Raw genomic sequence first — 22,505 nt, forward strand, 5'->3', positions numbered from 1 at the left:
CTAACACTATAGAACCAGCTTAAGTCTGGGCTGGTACCGGCACCCACACATACACACGCCTGCACGTCGTCATATGAGCAAAATATTCTCAAGTGCAAAGTTAACCCCCTTTCACCTCACCTCACTTATCCATATTTGCTACATGTGTAATTCTGAGCCCTGCATATTTTATTATATATATTTGCATTTTTGTGTTTTTAGACTTCATAAACCTGTATGTGTATATTTTCAAGTTGTGCCAAATGGCTCAAATGAGTTTATTTACTTTTGAGATAAATATGCATGTCAGGAACTTGCTCAAATGTGTATTTTATTTATCTACTTTTGTAACCTTGACGACCCCACAATACAGAAAACCACAAGCACAGATAAGGAAAATGATATACCGTATATTATCATAGATAGACCGATCTCATAGATAAGTTAAGGTCTTAATATCAGTATCAAAATGGTGTGTTCTGTACATAAGCCGAACAATCTACCTTCATTCATCTTCTCGTCTTGAGCAGTCATCGGAAATAGAGTATCGGGTTATTATATAACATTGCAGACTTGTTAAAACAGAAAGCTTATTGTGTATGTCTTTCAGCTGAACTAGCTTTGGGTGTTCTGCCTATTGGTCTTATCCTTCAAAGTTGATCTTAATTCATTATTTTAGGTTGGGACAAACATTCCTATGGTTACCATGGTGATGATGGCAACTCATTCTGTTCCTGTGGAACTGGCCAACCATACGGTCCGACTTTCACAACAGGCGATGTGATTGGCTGCTGCCTCAACCTTATTGACAACACTTGTTTCTACACTAAGAATGGTGTAAACCTAGGTAAGCTCATATTTGTTAAGTTTTGTGATCATCTGTGCATTAGTCTTAAGGACTATCCTGTATATTTCATCTCATGATGCCTTTTGATGTTGAGTAAGAGACATTACATGTAATGTTTGTGGTAAAAGTAGAAATGGTGAAATCACTTGTGATACAAAACTGTAGCGAACATATTTTTTCATATAACTTGAGAATAGAAGAGTGAGTGAGTGAGTTTAGTTTTACACTGCACTAAGCAATATTCCAGTTATAGGTCGGCAGTCTGTACATAATCAACAGCATGAGCATCGATCATGGTTGTAAGATTCCAAGAGTCTAAGCCCTCAGAATAGTTCCCAAAATAACTGCATGATTGGATGTACATGGATGAATGATCCCCACGAAGTTAAGTTTTCAGCTGTGGTGACACTCCAATACAAAACTTCTCTGCGTGAAGTGAGTGAGTTTAGTTTTACGCCGCACTCAGCAATATTCCAGCTATAGGGCGGCGGTCTGTAAATAACCGAGTCTGGAACAGACAATCCAGTGATCAACAGCATGGGCATCGATCTGCGCCATTGGGAACCGATGACATGTGTCAACCAAGCCAGCGAGCCTGACCCCCTGATCCCGTTAGTCGTGATAATGGAAGATGATATTTGTCACAGTTTCATTCTAGTGTTGGTGGGCAAGCCTTGTGCCACTCATCATACCAACGATCCAGGTGGTCACACTGTCAAGGCTGAAGTATTGCTAAAAGTGACATAAAAAGATACAGTTTCATTCGTATTTCAGACATATTATGTTCAACTTCAGTTGCTCTCCGGCAGATTCAGGTCCCAGATTCTCAATACTGTGTGTCTTCTGTTTCAGGTGTAGCTTGTACAGATCTCCCGGTAAGTATTCATTATTCAGTTGTTGATGTCTTCCAAATGTTTAATAGGCTCAGATACCCCATCAGTCTTGTGTGTGATGACTAGCTGTGCACAGTTGCCTCCCTTACCTGTGCCAGGATCCATATATATGGGTTTGAATCTAAGTTGGGTGCATTTGTTCCTTAGCTGACAGTACATTAACTATGGTAATATTTTCATAGTATCCATCAGGAACGTGTATCCTTTCAGGCTTTCTTCACACACAAAAGTACAGTTTGTGATGGAGGGGACATAACTCTTGGACACTTGTTCTGATCATTTTGTAATCAAAGGGATGATACTAAGGCAGGAATATGCCCGACATTTTGAGCGTATGATGGGTGTTTATCAACTGATGGAAAAGACAGTTATCTTTGTGTTCAGTGAAGGATAGTGCATGTAAATGTTCTTTATGTTCATTTACAAATACCTGAGTATTTTCATCTATGACTGATCTATGTTGCAGCCCAAGCTGTACCCAACTGTGGGTCTGCAGACTCCAGGAGAAGTGGTGGAGGCCAACTTTGGACAGAGTCCCTTTGTCTTTGACATAGAAGATTACATGAAGGCCAGTACCCTACAGTTGACCCTAGCAACCTATGCTTTTCATAAAAGGCAACTTTATAGATCGAGTGATCAAGATGGGCGACTTGGCTTGGGTTATTGCCTATAATGTCAGTCACATAGATGGACTCTTGCTGAGTACATTGTTAAATATCAAGCCAAATTGACACAGGATTATTGGTAATCAACTCGATGGCCTGGCTAGTCCAGTATCAACGATGTTTGAAGTCTCACTGTTTTCGCATGACTAAAGTTGTCTGTGTCTTGCAGCAGGAGTTCAGCTTGAGTTAACCCTCTGGTGTGTTTTGTACAGGAATGGAGAATGAAGACTGGCCTCACCATCTCTCGTTTCCCAGTGTCCGACCGACGAGGGGAGTGGTCAGCTGCTCTACACAGGTCAGCAGGGTCATTTGTTTGGGTTTTCCGTTATTTACTAAAACAGATGGTTACTTACAGAACTATTTCTTTACACCTCATGTTATAGTAGAGGTAGGTACAGTTTTACATTTAGATATTTCTAACAATGAACAATGCCATGATTGACACAGGAAGGGAACATTTGTTGAAGCAAATGCCTAAGATATAAAAGGTTTGCTCTTAAGGAAGCTCAACGAGGAGAGTTCAATGGATATACAACATCTTTAATATAATATGAGCGACGTTTCGGTGTAGATACTAACACCGTTATCAAGCAAATGATGAGGAAACTGTAAGGAAGCTGTTAACTTTTTACTGCGTAGGTGAGGTGAGGTGAAATTGGGTTTAACGTCGTGCTTGAGAATATTTCGCTCATATGACGACATGCATGCGTGTGTATGTGTATGTGCGGCTGCTTGTACTAGCCCAGACTGAAGCTGGTTTTATAGTGCTAGCCCACTGAGATACCATGCCGCAGTGAAGCATGAATACCCCACATTATACTGACTCCGAGCCGACCAGTCCTTGTTGTGCCCATTAATGCCGGGCGCCAGACAGGGACCAACAAGTACCATATTTTAACGTCTTTTGGTATGACGTGGCCGGGGATCGAACCCGCGATGTTCCTTTCCGGGCGGACGCTCTAACCACTACACCACGGAGGCGGGTTTTTTTACTGCTTAGTGCCTACAATAGTGTTTCATCACACACTCCCAGTTTTTGTTAATTTTCTTTGAAAAGATTATGTCTTCCCATGAGTAGGAGAAAACATACACAGTTAATGTTGCTGTAAATTTAGAAAGTAAGGTTACTGGGTACAATTATTTCCCTTTACTGATCGTTTTGTTTCTATGAATATAAAGTGGCATGTGGATCTATAAGACAAGTATTTAGACTGCTCTGGCTTCTCACAGCAGGACTGGTAGTCTCTACCCACATGTGTAATGGTTAAGTAAAGTAGGATTGATCCTCTATATACTACTCAAAAGAAATAAAGAATACCTGATTGTTATATCACAATAGTTAATCTGTCATCTGTTTTGAGTGGTATATTTCATCATTAGGAATTTGTAACTGAAATTAGACCTTTTATCACAATTAAAGTTTAGTACAAGGAGTAATAAGTATTTTTAGTATTTTGTCATATGTGACTAGACACTAGTGAAAGAGGGTTTTGAGTTTATATTCTTTGTCTTCAGGATTGTGTCGACATACCTAGTCCACCATGGCTATTGCTCAACTGCAGAAGCTTTCACCAAGAGCACCAATCAGCCCATAGATGAAGATCTGGCTTCCATCAAGAACAGACAGAGTAATGTTTATTGATATGTTGTCATAGCTGATTGAATTGTGTTCAGCCATGTTAATGATTATTCTCCATGGTAGATTGTATGTGATGTGCATGTTATATGTATGTATCTGTCATAGCTGATTGGATTAAGGCATTATTGAATTTATGATTATATTTGCATGGGCCCTCATCTTCACTGTTGAAAATGTATCTGATAATATTAATAATCCATGATGGACTTTAATTGAAAGAGTAAACGAGTCTTTCCTTGGAGAAGTTTGCTCCAATGTCTGTGAAGTATCTGAAAAGAATGTGTACTTGGCTCTTCCATGGTTTACAAATGACGAAATAGAATCTTCAATTGCCAATGATTGTAACAGTCATGATTTTGGCTGTTATCCCTGTTTGGGTTCTGTAGAAGGATATCCCCCCAATATCCCAAAGAAATGGTATCCAGTGGTCATAGGGTGTGTTCACACTCGTGTGTCATTGTACCCTAGAAATATCATTTGGTGCTCTTGCTATCAACCATTCATATGCCTGGCCTAGACTAACGCTTAGTCTCTGAATCTATAACTTTGATTGTAACCAATAAACCCCTTTAAATTGAACAGGAGCCCCAGGGAGACCAGAGATTCAGAACCTGAACCTGAGGAAATCTAAACTTGCTTCATTTAGGGCTTTAGCATGGCAGAGACGGCTAGGCAGTAGTGAAAATAATATGATCAGGGACTGTGAGACAGGCTAATGCCTGGCCCAGTATTTACACACTGCTGTGGTATGTCTGGAATGTTGCTGTGATTTAAAGCTACAATTACCCATTCACCACTGATTTAAGCTGTGTTACCTGTCTTGGAATTGTGTATCTTCTTGTTCTTCATTGTAAGTGACAGGTTAAACATTGTATTGGACCTTGATACATGCTACCATAGGTGTTGAATCTAGGAACCCTGTCTATTTATAATTTCACAGGGTTAAGGTAAAGAACAGTTACCTTTCATGTATAATTTTGAGATATTCATGCTATTTTGTATTGTGCAGGAATCCAGAAGCTGGTGTTGGCGGGACGAATGGGTGAAGCCATCGATGCCACCCAGCAGTTGTACCCAGGACTCCTGGAGAGAAACCCCAACCTTCTTTTCACACTCAAGTGCAGACAGTTCATCGAGATGGTCAACGGAACAGACAGTGAAGTGCGCGGTGCTGCAATCCGAAGCCCTAAGTCCCGACACAGTAGTGGTAGCAGTCGGTCCTCCCCGAGCATGAGCCCAGTGCATTATGGGTGTGGCGGGAACACACTCCACCCCCAGAGGACGTCTGGGGGATCAGGGAGCAGCAGTCCAAGCCGCTCATCCACAAAAAGTCACAGCTCAGGCAGCTCCTCCCAAAACTCCCACAATCAGTCAGACTCTCGTCGGGCAGAGGAGGAGATGAACGCTGCAAACTCTGATCACATGTCAATGAACGGCCGTTCACGATTAATTGACAATGATGACGTTGAAATGAGCGAAGGTCATGTAGAGGATGGCGTGATAACCAATGGCACGTCGGGGGGATCGGTGTGCATGAACGGAAACTCTCACCCATGTGATGATGAAGATATGGGTAAGATGAATAAGATGGACAAATACGGATTGTGTCGGATGTCCATTGTGATGTTTTTGTCCTCTTCAAGTGGTATTTATTTGAAATGTTTCTACACCATCTGTTTTTGTCTTTTGCAAATATGGTGTAATGTCTTGTGAGTGAGTGAGCAAGTGAGTTTAGGTTTACGTTACACTCAGCAATATTCCAGCTATATGATGGCAGTCTGTAAATAATCGAGTCTGGACCAGACAATCCAGTGATCAACAGCATGAGCATCGATCATGGTTGTAAGATTCCAAGAGTCTAAGCCCTCAGTATAGGTCCCAAAATAACTGCATGATTGAATGTACATTGATGGATGATCCCCACGAGGTTAAGTTTTCAGCTGTGGTGAGACTCCAATACAAAACTTCTCTCGTGGGAAAGTTTGACCACTTCTTTCTTGTACTCATGTGCACATTTGACAAATGCCTCGTTAAAACTGATAGTGAATTTTTTCAGTGAGCTTTATTCATGGCATGGTTCTCAGTTATTTACTTTTATCTCTTTTGAAACTACAAGGCCTTTGGAATGTTTGTATGGATGATGAATGATGGTGTTAGTGTTTTTGTAGTGAGTTGAGATGTGCAAGTGGCACCATTCTCCAAAGAAACAAATCTATTTAAGAACACTAGGGTTTTGACTGTTAACCATGGAGAGATTGATAAGTACCTTGAAAACTCTGATGGTCTTAAATATAGTTGCTCATGATTTGTTTGGACCAGGTCTTATGTACTGCTGCCAATGGCCTAAGATCCTATGTACTCACTTTCTCCAGTAGTTGTGTATTGATGTGGTGGAACACTGTGTTCTAGAGGTGGACTTTCCCTCAAGTCGTGTGAGGTAGTTGTGTATTGATGTGGTGGAACACTGGATGTTCTAGAGGTGGACGCTCCGTCATGTGAGGTAGTTGTGTATTGATGTGGTGGAACACTGGATGTTCTAGAGGTGGACGCTCCGTCATGTGAGGTAGTTGTGTATTGATGTGGTGGAACACTGTGTTCTAGAGGTGGACTCTCCCTCAAGTCGTGTGAGGTAGTTGTGTATTGATGTGATGGAACTCTGGATGTTGTAGAGGTGGACTCTCCCTCAAGTCGTGTGAGGTAGTTGTGTATTGATGTGATGGAACTCTGGATGTTGTAGGGGTGGACTTTCCCTCAAGTCATGTGAGGTAGTTGTGTATTGATGTGATGGAACTCTGGATGTTGTAGAGGTGGACTCTCCCTCAAGTCGTGTGAGGTAGTTGTGTATTGATGTGATGGAGCTCTGGATGTTGTAGAGGTGGACTCTCCCTCAAGTCGGATGTGTGAGGTAGTTGTGTATTGATGTGATGGAACTCTGGATGTTGTAGAGGTGGACTCTCTCCCTCAAGTCATGTGAGGTAGTTGTGTATTGATGTGATGGAACTCTGGATGTTGTAGAGGTGGACTCTCCCTCAAGTCGCGGTGGAGGTAGTTGTGTATTGATGTGATGGAACTCTGGATGTTGTAGAGGTGGACTCTCCCTCAAGTCATGTGAGGTAGTTGTGTATTGATGTGATGGAACTCTGGATGTTGTAGAGGTGGACTCTCCCTCAAGTCGTGTGAGGTAGTTGTGTATTGATGTGATGGAACTCTGGATGTTGTAGAGGTGGACTCTCCCTCAAGTCATGTGAGGTAGTTGTGTATTGATGTGATGGAACTCTGGATGTTGTAGAGGTGGACTCTCCCTCAAGTCGTGTGAGGTAGTTGTGTATTGATGTGATGGAACTCTGGATGTTCTAGAGGTGGACTCTCCCTCAAGTCGTGTGAGGTAGTTGTGTATTGATGTGATGGAACTCTGGATGTTCTAGAGGTGGACTCTCCCTCAAGTCATGTGAGGTAGTTGTGTATTGATGTGATGGAACTCTGGATGTTGTAGAGGTGGACTCTCCTTCAAGTCGCAGACAGATGTGTGGAGGCAGTCAGGCTGCTGTACAGAAGATGCTTCAGTTCGGCCGGGATCTCAAGACCATGAGTATACACCTCCGCAGACAGTATGGCAAGAATGATGCAAACAAAAAAGCATTACAAGTAAGTGTTGAAGCAAGTGGCTGTCTGATATAGAATGATAATTCTGTGCTGAAGTGATGCTGAATCAGTAAAATTGGATTTCTCACTTTACTGCCAATATAAGTATGTTTTGATCATTGAATAATCATAGGCTACTTTAGAATGACTAATTTACACATACAGTATTTCAGAAGTTGCAGGGGCGGTTGGGTAGCCTAGTGGTTAAAGCGTTGACTCGTCATGCCGAAGACCCGGGTTCGATCCCCACATGGGTACAATGTGTGAAGCCCATTTCTGGTGTTCCCCGCTGTGATGTTGCTGGAATATTGCTAAAAGCGGCGTAAAACCAAACTTAGTCAGTCAGTCAGTCAGAAGTTGTCCTTAATGGTCAGGAAGGTTGAATGATCAAAATATTTTCACATCCATTAAATGAACTTGGGTTTATTGGGGTATCTATATTTAAATTGGGTAAATAGCAGCCAGAAAATGTCTATGTCATTTTCACCATCTTAGTGACTTAGGTCAATGTCTTGGTATACCTGTATACATGTATGCAGATTGGTATGTATACATATATGCAAATTGTATTAGATGTATGAAACTGTATGTATATGGGCCGATGGCCTTTGTACGAAAATAAAGTTTTGATTGATTGATTGATTGGTGATTTTATTCAGATGAGATATTAAGTAAAAGAAACTGTATGAATTTTGAGTCCATTGGGAACGAGTGTGTCAGCAGCAACAGGTCCTTGTGCTTGAGAGTTTGAATAAAGTGGTTACATCAGCAATCTGCATTACCTTTTCAGGGCTCGATTTAGTGCTTTGTTACTTGCACTGGTGCAACCCAATATTATAAAGTGCAACCTAGTTATTAGTCTAACTTGCACCATGTGCAAGTCAAGTTTTGAGTGGGTAAACTTCTGAATAAAACATCTAAATAATTCAATAGCACATTTCTTTCATTACATATTGCAATAAAAGCAGAGGAAGTGGAATTTGGCTGGTGCAACTTTGTTTTTATCTTAGGTTGCACCTGGTGCAAGTAGGTTAACATCTCTTAAATCGAGCCCTGCTTTTGGCTCTCATGTGCCCTATAGTAACACAAAAACTGTTGAAAGCAGCATCAGACCTGACTCACTGGAAGAGACGATCATCAGCTTTGTACTACTTAAAACGTTCTCCATCCTATTTACTCTTGTTAATGACATATTAGTTTCTCAGTCTGTTAAGGCACCAGATGGTCCTGTGCAGTATTGCACTCTTTGGATATGCCAGGAATCTTATTTGGGTTTTGAATTCAAGATGGTTCATTGATTATGTTCCTAGATTTGTCAGCACAGTTCTAATCACCATGCCTTGCACCAAAGTGATTATCATCTTCAAGAATTGGGGGACATTCAGGCTGAAATACTGTTTAGCTTTGTTCAAGTCACGTCAATCACTCTATTTCATGTGGGTGCCTATTCTGCAAAGCCGAAACTGTTTGACAAAAGGACAGATAGAGGACGTGACCTACATGTGTTGTTGTCTGCAGGATGCCTTCAGCTTGTTAGCATACGCCGACCCCTGGAGCAGTCCTGTGGGGGTGCAGCTGCAGCCAGTGCAGAGGGAACCTGTGTGTGCTGCCCTCAACAGTGCCATTCTAGGTCAGTACACAGGAGATTCCACTCCAGCTTGGTAGCCCAGTTAGTAATAATTGCTTATCATGCCAATCCCTCAAGCTGCCCTGTAGAGGTGTAGATATTTGTTTAATCTTCATGTCTTTTAGAAAAAAACAGTTTTGATTTTAGATTTCCTCAAGTTCAAATGTTATTCCCAAGAACCGTACCTATAGATGTAGTCTAAATATCATTGCCATGCACTTGCTATTTGCTGAGATTTGCTCTACTCTTAACTTATGCATATCCGTTTTGGATTTTGTTCTACATTCTTCTGTCTAATGCCAAGAGGTAACATCAAACTACTGAAAGATGATGTAAAGCTAGATATTGCATAGTTCATTAGCCAGATACAGGTGTGTGTTCATTATTTCTTTGTTGTGAGAACATGTGCTTGATATTTTCAAAATTGTCATTTCAGAATCCTATGGATTACCAAAACAACCTCCATTAGAACTAGCCATAGCTCAGGCCACCCAGTGTATGAGGCTTATGTCCAAAGAGGGTCTAGGAGCTTGCGCCTTTGCCAGTGTATCAGACTTTCTCCACTAGTGCCAGGGTTAGGGTCACACCCACATATGTCAACAGGGTCGGCCTCGATCTGATAAACATTGAAGCCTTCCTCCCTCCCAGCACTCATAGTGAGTGGCTCTGGTTGCTAGGTGAGTGACTGTGGTTGCTAGGTGATTGCCTCTACGTGAATGACTCTGTGTAACTCTGGTGATTACGTGAGTAGCTCTGGTTGCTAGGTGAGTGACTGTGGTTGCTAGGGGAGTGACTGTGGTGATTCTAAGTGAATGACTCTGTGTGAGCAACTCTGGTGATTACATGAGTGACTCTGGTTGCTAGGTGAGTGATTCTGGCGTTGTGTGATTCTGGTTGCTATGTGCGTATCTCTAGTTACTTGGTGAGTACCTGGTGATTATGTGACTTAATGCAAGTGACTGGATATGACATTAGTCTTGTTGTTATGGCAACTATGGGTACTTCTGGTAATTATGTGAATGATTGCATGTAAGTGACTAGTGATTATGAGATCGACTTTGGTTGCCATGTGAGTGACTGGGGATTATGAGATCGACACTGGTTGTCATGTAAGTGACTGGGGACTATGAGATCGACTTTGGTTGCCATGTAAGTGACTGGTGAGTATGAGATCGACACTGGTTGTCATGTAAGTGACTGGGGGTTACTGAGCAACGACTTGAGTTGCCATGTACGAGTTACTGGTGATTGTGAGTGACAAGTGACCATATCTTTATATCAGTGACTAGCAACTGCACGAGTGACTTTGGTGATTACATGAGTGACTGGTGATTACGTGAGTGTCTTTATATCAATGACTAGCAACTGCACGAGTGACTCTGGTGATTACATGAGGGATGGAGTGACTGGTGATTACATGAGTGACTGGTGTGACTATGGTGATTACATGGTGACTGGTGATCACGTGAGTGTCTTTATATCAGTGACTAGCAACTGCACGAGTGACTCTGGTGATTACATGAGTGACTGGTGATTACATGAGTGACTCTGGTGATTATGTGAGTGACTGGTGATTACGTGAGTGACTGGTGATTACGTGTCTTTATGTCAGTGACTAGCAACTTCATGAGTGACTCTGGTAACTATGTGAGTGACTCCGGTGACTACGTGAGTGACTCCGGCAACTCCACGATTGACTCTGGTTGCTATGTGAGTAACACTCATGACTACGTGACTACCGAGGATGCTGATGAGTGCACCTAGGATGATCATCAACTTGATGGCAAACACACCCAGTTCAGTTGTACAGTGTAATTGTAACATGAAGTTCTGTATGATTGCACCAGTTGGATGTGGAAGCTGGGTGGTGGTGGCGGCATTCAGCGTTACAGAAGATGCAGCATTTAGCCAGGTTACCAGAAGGACGGCTGGGATAGAAAGGTTCACGGACACAAAGCCCTGTGTCTGATACACCTGTGATAATCTACAGTTTTATTGTGCTCTGGAGACTTCGGGCAGCAACACAAAGGCAGAGGAGGAGAATCTGTTACACTGGCCTCTAAAGGACAGCAGCAGTACTGTGCCCTTTGTACACAAACTCTCAAGTTTTTACAATTTTAATCTAAAAGAAGTGATGTCAACAAAAATATTTTCAAAATTATTAATAGCAGAACACATTTGACCAACACCATCGAGAGTGATGATATTCAAGATATACTGTATCCACACATGGTATTGAAGAATACAAGTTGTAAAGAAACATGCATTATAATTAGATCTTATATAAAGTGTATGCATTTAAATTATACCTTTTGTCTGGATCAAGAATTAAACTGAAGAAGTTTCAACATGGTCAAGCTACATGATGATGGACAAAAGTGGAAGCAACATTTGGTTTCATTGTGTGTCAAGCACAAAAGGTTTAAGCTCAGCTCTGGTCCAAACCTTGGTAAAATGGTACTGTAATAGATATGATTTGTGATCTACCCACATCTCCCCTCCATTACTGTTATACTTCTGGTCTGTCATGAAAGGTACATAAAATATATGTTTTAAAGAATCACTTTGAAAAATGTTTTTATGTATTTTACTTTTACTTCACAAAGCTGTATAGGGGAAAAGATACTTATGTAAAAAGCAATTATGAAAAGGAACCTTAACATTTAGATAGAAGTTGTCTTTGTTAAACAAACCTGGTTCTAGATTGAGGATAACAGCTAAACAAATCTGTTGATTTGCCTGAACTAAAGGGAAAGATGTTTCAGGCCTTACTAACTTCTCCAACACCACACTGCACTATCCTACATATTTTCATTAATTTAAAATGCTCCCCTTTAGATGCTGTTAATGTTTTCAGTATCAACAATCTTTTAGTTATCAAACATAACATGTTATCAATGCATGGATCATTGTACTGATACAAGTTTTCAGGATACGTAGTTGTATCCTTCATGGCACCAAGTATCACAATGTTTGGGCATGTGGGAGACTCATCACAGCCATAGAATTACACCACAGAGCTAACACAGAATCTGCTGCTCAACCAGGTAGTGCTGGACTGAAAAACATAACTGAAGACAATACAGTGTAACATAGTTTCCATGTCAGGGACAGGTTGGGTAGTGAGCATGACGCTATGCTATGCATAGTCACTGAGAATATATTTATTACATGTTTGTTACTTGTGGAATCATGTGTATGAGTGGCATTAACTGACTGCCCCAGAATTGTTTGTGTTTTGAAAGAGGGAAACTTCTGCACTGTTGACGTATGTCAGTTACTCTGGACTCTCCTTGAGTTGTGTAACATCATGTCCCGGCTTCAAAACTCAGAGGATGTCCTTTGGGTGCTGCACTCCCAGCATAAAGTTTTATTCATGAAATTGCATCAGATTTGTACTAATAGATACAATGTGAATAGTTGAAGTATTTCAGAGTTTACTTCACAGTATGTACCTGTAAGTGAGTCAGTTTAGTGCTGAATTACAAAAGAGCTGAATTTTCAAAAAATTCATTGAGTAGACTGTCAATATTTTGCATTTGCATGATCAGTGGAATATTGAATGGTAGTGCCAGTGTCTTCAGTCCTCACTTTCTGCACCCCACCCTTATAAACTAATCCTGTACTTCATCAGCAATCCACCCCATCCCCCATTAGCAGCGTAAAGCCCACAGCAACAACTTCCCAGAGTCAGTGACCCACCCATATCAGGAGAGTGGGGCTGTGGGGTAGCCCAGTGGTTAAAGCATTCCCTCGTCACGCCGAAGACCCGGGTTCGATTCCCCACATGGGTACAATGTGTTAGGCCCATTTCTGGTGTTCCCCGCCGTGATATTGCTGGAATATTGCTAAAAGAGGCGTAAAACTAAACTCACTCACTCATCAGTAGAGACTCACACACATTGTAACTGTTATGCATCTGCAGCCCACCATCATCAGAAGCAGCCCGTCTATATCAGCAGAGAACCCCTTCTGTGACTAACCCTTATGAGCACGGGCGCGCACGCACGCACGCACACACACACACACATACACAGAGAGTGTGTCTGTGTCTGTAACTGCTACCCGTCTGCAGACCACCACCATCAGAAGCAGCTCGCCTGTATCAGCAGCCCACCCCTCCAGTGACTAGACCACTGACAGTGCAGGAGCTTCCTTCTTGTTGTTTACTACCTGGATTAACATTACTGCTATGTATTAGCTGGATGATCTTTGTCTATCGATTGTACAGATTCTAGAGATATGCTGACATGTTGATATTATGGGAATGTACAGGGATTTGTTGACAAATGTTTTGTTTCTCCAAATGTTTTTTCCTTCTACTAGTGTAGCGTTGCTGATGAAGCACCATTAGATCAGACCTTGACACAGTTGATGGATTAACCATTGGCCTCATAATTCTCAGGCCATAACCCTGTGTAAATCACAGCAACTGAGAATCAGTATCACTGTTTGATGTAATGTCCAGTAAATATCAAGTCTAGCTGAACCAGAGCTAGCCATACGCTGCAACAACAGACATATTGTGGAGGTACCTGACCAACAGTAAATCTGCAGTCTTGGGGAGAAACTCCAGTATCGAGAATCGACCTAAGTATTCTGAGAGCTCTGCAAGTGTTGATAAACATTCCTAAATTAGAATTAAAGATATCCCATTTCAGGTTTTCGTTATCTTTAATTAATCATATTATGTTACAGCTTTTCATTCTGGTATGTGACTTTGTTAGACATTTTTGTTTTCAATGAAATGTTGGAATATCTCTAAATATAAGATTTCAGTGAAATATATTGGTATCAGGAATACATGGGGTTGGGTATCGGAAATACAATTGGATAAGTTATCAGGAATAGAGGTCAGGTATCAGAAATACAATCGGGTGAGTTATCAGGAATAGAGGTCAGGTATCGGAAATAGAGGTGAGTTATCAGGAATAGAGGTCAGGTATCGGAAATACAATCGGGTGAGTTATCAGGAATAGAGATCAGGTATCGGAAATACAATTGGGTTAGGTATCAGAAATATATGAGGTCAGCAATCAGGAATAGGTCAGGGTCCCGTTCCTCAAAGTGTTTGTAACGTTTGGAAATATGATCGGGTTAGGTATCAGAAATATATGGGGTCAGTAATTGGGAATATTGGTCAGGTATCGTAAATACATGGGGTCACCTAACAGGTATAGGGGTCAGGTATTAGGAATTGAGGTACGGATATCTAAATGTATCAGAAAAGGAAAGCAACTGGTTTTTGTTTGAAAGAGTCAGTGACCATGACTCACTGGCAGTCACAAGCATACATACAATTTGCCAGATATATTTCTGTGATTTTCATGTTTCTCAATGTAGGTCTAAAGATATATAGATGTGATCTGGTTCAGATGAAAAATTGAAGTTGATTACTTTTGTCAATATTTTTGACAGCTGATTTCATCTGAAACATGTTCAGTCACACATGTGGTTTACACAGAGCTATGGACCAATAACACACCACCTATGTGAGACCTTGACACAAAGAAGTCATTGTTAATACAGTATTCATCAAACCATCCCTGATTAACATCCCGATGTTGGAGTATCCCGCTGCCGCAGTCATGACTAGGACTCCAAATGACTTCCTTCTCATCCACTGCAAGACTCCTATGGAGCAGAGACTGTTATGGACGAGTGTTTAATTTATTAATTTGTGATAATGATTTTAATTAGACTCATTGAGAATGTATGTAGTTTCAATATTTTATTATCCTGATTACACCTCTGAAATGGATAAACTGAGGGTTACTATTATGCCTATTGTGAGAATGTGTGATATATGATAATAAATTACAAAGTTTGTACAGGAGGTCTCTTGTAATGGTTCTTTTTGTGCAGATCAGAGCAACAGTTTCCAATATGAACAGGGAATGTTCCCAAACTATTTGCTTTTGAGATTGTCATTGGTTTGGTTTGTTGTTTAATCCCGCTCTCAGCAGTATTCCGGCTATATGGTGGAGGTCTGTAAGTCACCAGACAATCCAGTGATCAACAGCATGAGCATCAATCTACACAAGTGGGATATGACATGTCAACCAAGTCAGCAAGCCTGACCACCCGATCCCAGTAGTCGCCTCTAATGACAAGCATCTTCATGGGTCTTGAGATTGTCACATACAGGTCAGACTGGTTGGTTTGGTTCATAGCATGTCTCTGTAAACTCAAGGTCAGACTGGTTGGTTTGGTTCATAGCATATCTCTGTAAACTCAACGTAGTAGATTGTTGCTCATCAGTGTCAATTACTGGATTTTTTGGTCCAGCATTGACTGGCTTTCTTTCATATATAGCTGGCAGGAGATGTGAAGCTTACAAACACTTCCTGAATATGGACTCTTCATCCAACACATACTATTTTTCCAATATTAGGTCTCTATCATTTCATACGTCCCTGTGTTGTCTGAGCGGGGAACAATCTATGAACGTACAGATCAAAACTGTCATACGTTTATATTGTGTTGTCTTATTGGTGAAAAAATCTACAAAGGGTTGTATTAGCAACAGTCACACGTTGGTATCATGTTGCCTGATTGGTGGAACAATCTACAAAGGGTCACATCAGTATTGGGGTTCCTGCTTGGTGGAACAATCTTCTAAGGGTCACATCAGTATCGGGGTTCCTACATACTGATGTGACGTTTTGTAGATTGTTCCACCAATCAGGCAACCTAATACTGATGTTGCGTACTAGTTTAAATCTTGTCAAGAATTAATACCACCAGTTTACATTTTGTACATCGTATATGTGTTCTGCAGAAACCCATTTGCTTTGGAGATATTCTCTGGAGTAGTTCAAATTCGTGGAACTCTGGAAAACTGATATTCCCAGTTTCCAGGAACTAAGCCAAAGTGAAAGTTGTTACCATGAATTCAGGTAAATTACAATTTCTAAAAATCTATGAAAAGAAAAAAACACCAGTAGACAACTCCAGTAAAATAGAGCGCTGTTCCTCTGGTCAGTAGAGGTCACTACAGTTAGTACTGAATGAGTAAACCTTTACGCCAGTTTTTCCGATATTCTATCATGGCGGGTGACACAAGAAATATGATCCACACATTGTGCCCGTACGCGGAATGGAACCCCAGTCTTTGAACAGCGTGATGAACCAACCACCGGGGCTACCCCACCGCTAGTTACTACTGTTAATACAAATTGTTGGTCAACATCTCCATTGTATAGACAGGTCTCATGAAGTCGGATGATAGCCCTGATCTAGGATGATGTTAAAGTTTAACCTGTACATAGCTGGGAATGATTCTGCTGGAAGAATTATTCCTAATCAGGCTAATGCAATATCATAAGTAAGGTTGTTGTAGTTGTAGTTGTTGTTTAACGCCGCACTCAGCAATATTCCAGCCAAATGGCGGCGGTCTGTAAATAATCGAGTCTGGACCAGACAATTCAGTGATCAACAGCATAGATATTCAATGGACACAATGATACGTGTCAGCCAAGTTATAAGTAAGGACGAATATTGCATAAGTAAGGATGAATACTGCATAAGTAAGGATGAATACTGCATAAGTAAGGATGGATACCGCATAAGATAGATAGATATTCTTTATTTCCCCAAAGATTGAAGATTACAGATGTGTATTATACAGTCATATTAATGGAACAACAGAAATTTTAATGTACATGAAATAATTTATACAGGGTAGTAAGATGAAATACATACCTAAGGATGAATACCACCATGCTGTCGCCGATGACGAGTCGGCATTGTCTGGCTTGAGATATGTTATATTTATGTCACCTGTCAGGTTCATGATTTCACACCAGATTGGACACCAGCATATTAAAGCAATGTCATTATTTAGAGTTGACACGATTTCTAACTGTGATATAGATATGTTGCTGTCACAGACAAAACTCAATGTCTTGTTTTATTGACACCAGTGTGTCTGCCTGCCTGTCTGCTGATGACAATATTCAATACACAACTGCGATCACTGACCACATGCAATTTGAACTTAACACCAATCAGGCTATACACCATAAACAAAACGCATTGATTCATGGCCCGAGTTCGGTCTCTGTCACATTATGTAATTACACAGACAGGCAGGTGTGATACTTGTACACATGGCATGTTATGATGTCTGTTGATTGCAAAATGTTATACACAAAACATGAGCATGTATTTACAAAACCCAACTTTCTATATATACACACACAATGACCCGTGAAGGCGGCATCTGCTAATGAACCAGCCGTTACACTTGAGTGCACACCCACCCGCTCTGACTGGGTTCGGTATCCCGGCTGCTTCGTTTCGAGGGAGGTAAACCCAAGTACAAAATATTGCACTTTTGATTTGCGATTATACGCTTATAATTTTGTTTATTTGTTTTTTCATAATCAGCAATGCATATTATATGTCATGAAGAAGTGATAATTGTGTTTTAATTATGTTTGATTTTTTGGTTGCATGTGACCTTTAAGTATCGAACTGAGAAAGTGACTCGGTAAGAAGAACGTGTGGTGAAATAGACAAATGAAATTATATAAACAGTTTATTTACTGTCATAACATACAAAAAGCTCGCGCCTGTGAGATATCAACAAAACATTATGAAACTAGCTCACACCAAAGCCTTCACCGAGTATTCACCAGACAGCCCGCTTCCAAGTTGCGCGAACCTATTTCACTGCGCAAGACGTGCTATGAGCGCCAGCCAGCTGTTGAAACCGTGATCCCCAGAAAAGTCTGGGGAAAATTAGTGAAACGTTTGAACTCCGATTTCGCGCGTTCTTTTTCATCGCGTTATTTTTCAACTTTATAAGTTGAATTTGCATTTTTGACGCTTTTTTTCGGTAAGTCCATACCGAAAGGTATCAGAATCTGCAAAGTTGTGTTTTACGTTGCATGTGACCTTTAAAGTTAAACAACTGTCCCGGCAGGCACATCAACGTTGTTTCAACGTTGAGAATAGGTTGGTCCTAATAATAGGTTGTATATGAAAGTTTTTTAGACGTAGATATCCGACGTGGAATCAACGATGAAGTTTGACATATTATTAACGTTGAAAATGGGTTGTTCCGTGGTTGTATATGAAAGTTTTTAGACGTAGATATCCGACGTGGAATCAACGTTGAAGTTTGACATATTATTAACGTTGAAAATGGGTTGTTCCGTGGTTGTGTCTGGGAGGTATTACGCTTTCCTGTAAATAGACTCGCACTTCATCTTTAAACTACACTAAAGTAGCACCAAACTCATGCATCCAGCTAAAATACCCAAAAGCTACCTGCAATAAACAGTGTTCAAACATAAAATTGCAGTAAAAATGTTTACCTGATAAAATACTTGGTTAAAATTCCACATTCAATATAATGTTTATTTAAGTTTTCTGTCAGTTGGACGTATCATTCCAGTAAGAAGAAAAGAGTATTCCAAATTAAGAAAAACTATTTACTGTTGTATTGTTATCTTGAAAAGGTGGAAATTGTCCCAAGAAGACATTTTGTCTGAATTTCAGCTATTAGACAGACCCCTGAATAAACACAATGCAATTACTTTCACCATGAAAGGGATCCAAGATGAACAGGAACTATACCTGAAGACAGCACATAAAACCAGTCACTTTTTATAAAATCTTTATGAACACAAACGCACACAGAGAAACGTGGTTTAAAGCATAATGTAAAACATCACACATGACATAGTCTGTAGGTGATCTCTGTTGTGATAATTACACAATATCATCTGCATAAAGCATTAAACTGACATACAGCTTCTCCTCTTTCTGCCACTCCCTGTCTGGCGGTCAGGTGGATACTTCAGAAACGTTCCTAACTTTTTCTCGAAATTTGCTTCGGAAGCAATCCCATCTCATTCCCATGAGATAGGACACATTCTGAAATTCTATATTTAAATACATGAATAATTTTATATGGAAGATATATTGTCTTAAATGATTCAAGTATTTGTTTAATCAATCACTTGAAAGGTTCATTTCACTGCTGTAACTTGCCATGTGAACATATGAACAGCATCAATACAAAATGTGACGAAAAATGTAAACAATATATATTTTCAACTAAAGGAATGGAAGTTTTCTTAAACATTTTCAAAGAAAATCCTCATTTGCAAGTTGATTATTCAATTAGACTATGAATTAGGATGAACTAGACGATGCTTTACTGTGGAAAAAAATGGAAGATTGTTGTTATTCTGTCAGATTTAGTTTTCTTTAGACATTCTCGGAAACGATTATTTCAAATTAAATAGGAGTTGTACTGATGTAGCAATTTTGCTAACAGGAGTCATAAATTGTAACAAAAGCCATTTTACATTAAATGATAAGAAAACAAAATGGGTGGTGGTTCACAGGTCAAAGAACAAGTCTATTGTAGGAGGTCTTCCAACACCATCTATTCCCAAACACAAGGAAGTATGGATCATGGAGTTCTGAAAACAATAATGAGCTCTCATAAGTATATAAATATATCCCTATTATCTACTCTGTCTCTTTGTCATTTGTACACTCATAAAACTCAGATAAATAACTTCTTCATAATTCAGAAATGTTTACACTTAATCTCTTATAGGAACGCTTTTAGAAAATCTCTCATATATAATGAATTATGTGTGCCTATAATATCTGCGACGCCATAACTATGCTTCTCTGAATCGCGGAACAATAAAATAATGAGATTAAACTCTACACTGCCAGAAATAATCTATCATACCCTGAATAATAAGACACTGAATAACATCACTTACAACTCCAATCTACACTCAAAGAGACTTAAATGTACTCAAGTAACAAACATCGCTGGCACACTTAAAATTCTTGGAAACAGTGTATCTCTGACTCTCAATTCCAAGAAATGGAAGTCCTACTCTATTTGACCAAAGGGGTGACAGGTGGCCAAAACATATTGAAATGTAGGTCTTACACTGAAAGTAACTCTGACTTAAAACACTACAAATATACACCTTCTCTCTAATATACTCGATAGATGATCTTGACAAGGGAACATGTACATAAAATGCAGATATCTAACAATACCTGTACTCTAAATAATGGACTCTTCCAAATCTCAGTATGTTTCACTGCACACACATTTAAATGCAAAATAATGAAAACCTACACTTTGACAATAATAAAGAAACATCATATTCAAATTCTACAGCTGACCAAATACCTGAAGAGTGTGTCTCCCAGCAATAAACATCTATATATCTCTATAAATTTATGACTTCTGTCCTCTCAAGTGCTTTCAAGATCCAGCTCTTTTATGGGTGAAAACAATATGAAGTAGCCAAGCAAGGGAGTGCTCATTAAACTAAACATCTCCGGGGAGAAATCATTGTCAAATTATTCTCTTACATGATCAACCTTTGTGGTGGATATACTGGAAACAAGTGAAATGTTAAAACTTGTTACCTTAGCATTGCTCCTTTTATGTGATCCACAAAATTGATGCCACCCAGTCTTCAAGATGAGATTTCTGCAAATTCCATTAAAATTATATCTTATTTCATAATTAAATGTCCCTTACTAAATTACTTCTTTTGTATGTAACATTTTAACCTTTAAGAGACATGAATCATCACATCCCTTCCAAACAAGTGTAAGAATGAAAGTCTGTGAGTGCAGTTTTGTTAATTGTCCTATCAAAGAATCATTAGTGAAGTTACACATTTTGTAAATAAATAAAAGTTAGGCACCGCATGAGGCTGATTTTTCTTAATGCTTTTAAAATTATTTTTTTTATGCATTCTAGTCCCAATTACTGTTCTGACGGCAGAATTGAAGACTATATGTCAAAGAATATCATAATAATGTTGTAGGAGCCCTTTATATATGTCACAAAAACCGAGCCAAATTGAGATTTCGCAAGTCATTTACGTCCATTCATGTGGAAATAAAAATATTCAATGTATGTATGTAATGACTTTATAGGGTTTATGTACAAGTATCATTTATATATTCCTGAAATTATGAAATCATTACATCAATAATTACTATGACTTCAAGCAACTCTTTGCAGTAAGGTGGGGCTCCCGAGAAACACAACAACACACAAAACTTGTAAATAAATATAATTTAATGACATATATCCAGACTGGAAAACACTTATATGACAAAGAAGACTATGTGAGTTGTATCCATAGCCATCATAACAATAACAAAGAGGAAAAATGTTTATTAGTAGCACTAATAAGCCAAGAATAGAAACATATCCTCTCTTAGTATTTTCACAACTTTCTCAGCTACTCTCAGACAGGAGTCTGTAAAGCTCTCAACAAAACTACAAACTATAGATTTTTCATCACATATATCTCTGTACATCAATGTGGTTATAAAAAATCAAAACATACAACTTAACATCAGCATCAATCATCACTTAATTTCTTGGTTTTGAGGCTGAAGTTTTAGTGAGTAGCAGAATCCAAACAAAAATCAACAAAGCTCTACTAACTATAGGTTTTTCATCAGGTTAGTCTCTGTAAATCAATGAGGTTTTGTAAAAGCAAAACATACAACTTAATATCAGCATCAATTATCACTTCCATGATTTAGAGGCTGAAGTGTCAGTGACTAGCAGACTCCCAAATATCAACAAAGCTACAAACTATACATTTTACATCACATTTACCTCTGTACATCAACAAGGTTTTAAAGAATCAAAACACAACTTAATATCAGCATCAATTATCACTTCCATGATTTAGAGGCTGAAGTGTCAGTGACTAGCAGACTCCCAAATATCAACAAAGCTACAAACTATACATTTTACATCACATTTACCCTTGTACATCAACAAGGTTTTAAAGAATCAAAACACAACTTAATATCAGCATCAATTATCACTTCCATGATTTAGAGGCTGAAGTGTCAGTGACTAGCAGACTCCCAAATATCAACAAAGCTACAAACTATACATTTTACATCACATTTACCTCTGTACATCAACAAGGTTTTAAAGAATCAAAACACAACTTAATATCAGCATCAATTATCACTTCCATGATTTAGAGGCTGAAGTGTCAGTGACTAGCAGACTCCCAAATATCAACAAAGCTACAAACTATACATTTTACATCACATTTACCCTTGTACATCAACAAGGTTTTAAAGAATCAAAACACAACTTAATATCAGCATCAATTATCACTTCCATGATTTAGAGGCTGAAGTGTCAGTGACTAGCAGACTCCCAAATATCAACAAA

At 39.4% G+C, this 22,505-nt stretch overlaps 1 protein-coding gene across 4 annotated transcripts in view; it reads left to right on the forward strand.

The window, feature by feature from the left end:
- LOC124260278 (ran-binding protein 9-like) overlaps nucleotides 1–15,128 on the forward strand; it is a 49,648-nt gene extending 34,520 nt beyond the window's left edge. The window contains exons 4-15 of one of the 4 annotated variants that reach the window (XM_046694542.1): nucleotides 659–826; nucleotides 1,679–1,701; nucleotides 2,186–2,287; nucleotides 2,597–2,679; nucleotides 3,900–4,012; nucleotides 5,033–5,596; nucleotides 7,517–7,668; nucleotides 9,184–9,295; nucleotides 9,729–10,456; nucleotides 10,777–14,194; nucleotides 14,279–14,302; nucleotides 14,394–15,128. In XM_046694542.1, coding sequence (XP_046550498.1) covers nucleotides 659–826; nucleotides 1,679–1,701; nucleotides 2,186–2,287; nucleotides 2,597–2,679; nucleotides 3,900–4,012; nucleotides 5,033–5,596; nucleotides 7,517–7,668; nucleotides 9,184–9,295; nucleotides 9,729–9,859 — 1,448 coding nt within the window. In that variant the 3' untranslated portion in view covers nucleotides 9,860–10,456; nucleotides 10,777–14,194; nucleotides 14,279–14,302; nucleotides 14,394–15,128. Of the gene's footprint in view, nucleotides 1–658; nucleotides 827–1,678; nucleotides 1,702–2,185; nucleotides 2,288–2,596; nucleotides 2,680–3,899; nucleotides 4,013–5,032; nucleotides 5,597–7,516; nucleotides 7,669–9,183; nucleotides 9,296–9,728; nucleotides 10,457–10,776; nucleotides 14,303–14,393 lie in introns of all 4 variants that reach the window. The other 3 variants (XM_046694540.1, XM_046694541.1, XM_046694539.1) reach the window with 3 other exon arrangements.
- Nucleotides 15,129–22,505: the final 7,377 nt, after the last annotated feature.

This window comes from Haliotis rubra, unplaced genomic scaffold (assembly GCF_003918875.1).
Source record: "Haliotis rubra isolate DU_JTF1 unplaced genomic scaffold, ASM391887v1 Scf76, whole genome shotgun sequence".
Lineage (NCBI taxonomy): Eukaryota > Metazoa > Mollusca > Gastropoda > Lepetellida > Haliotidae > Haliotis > Haliotis rubra.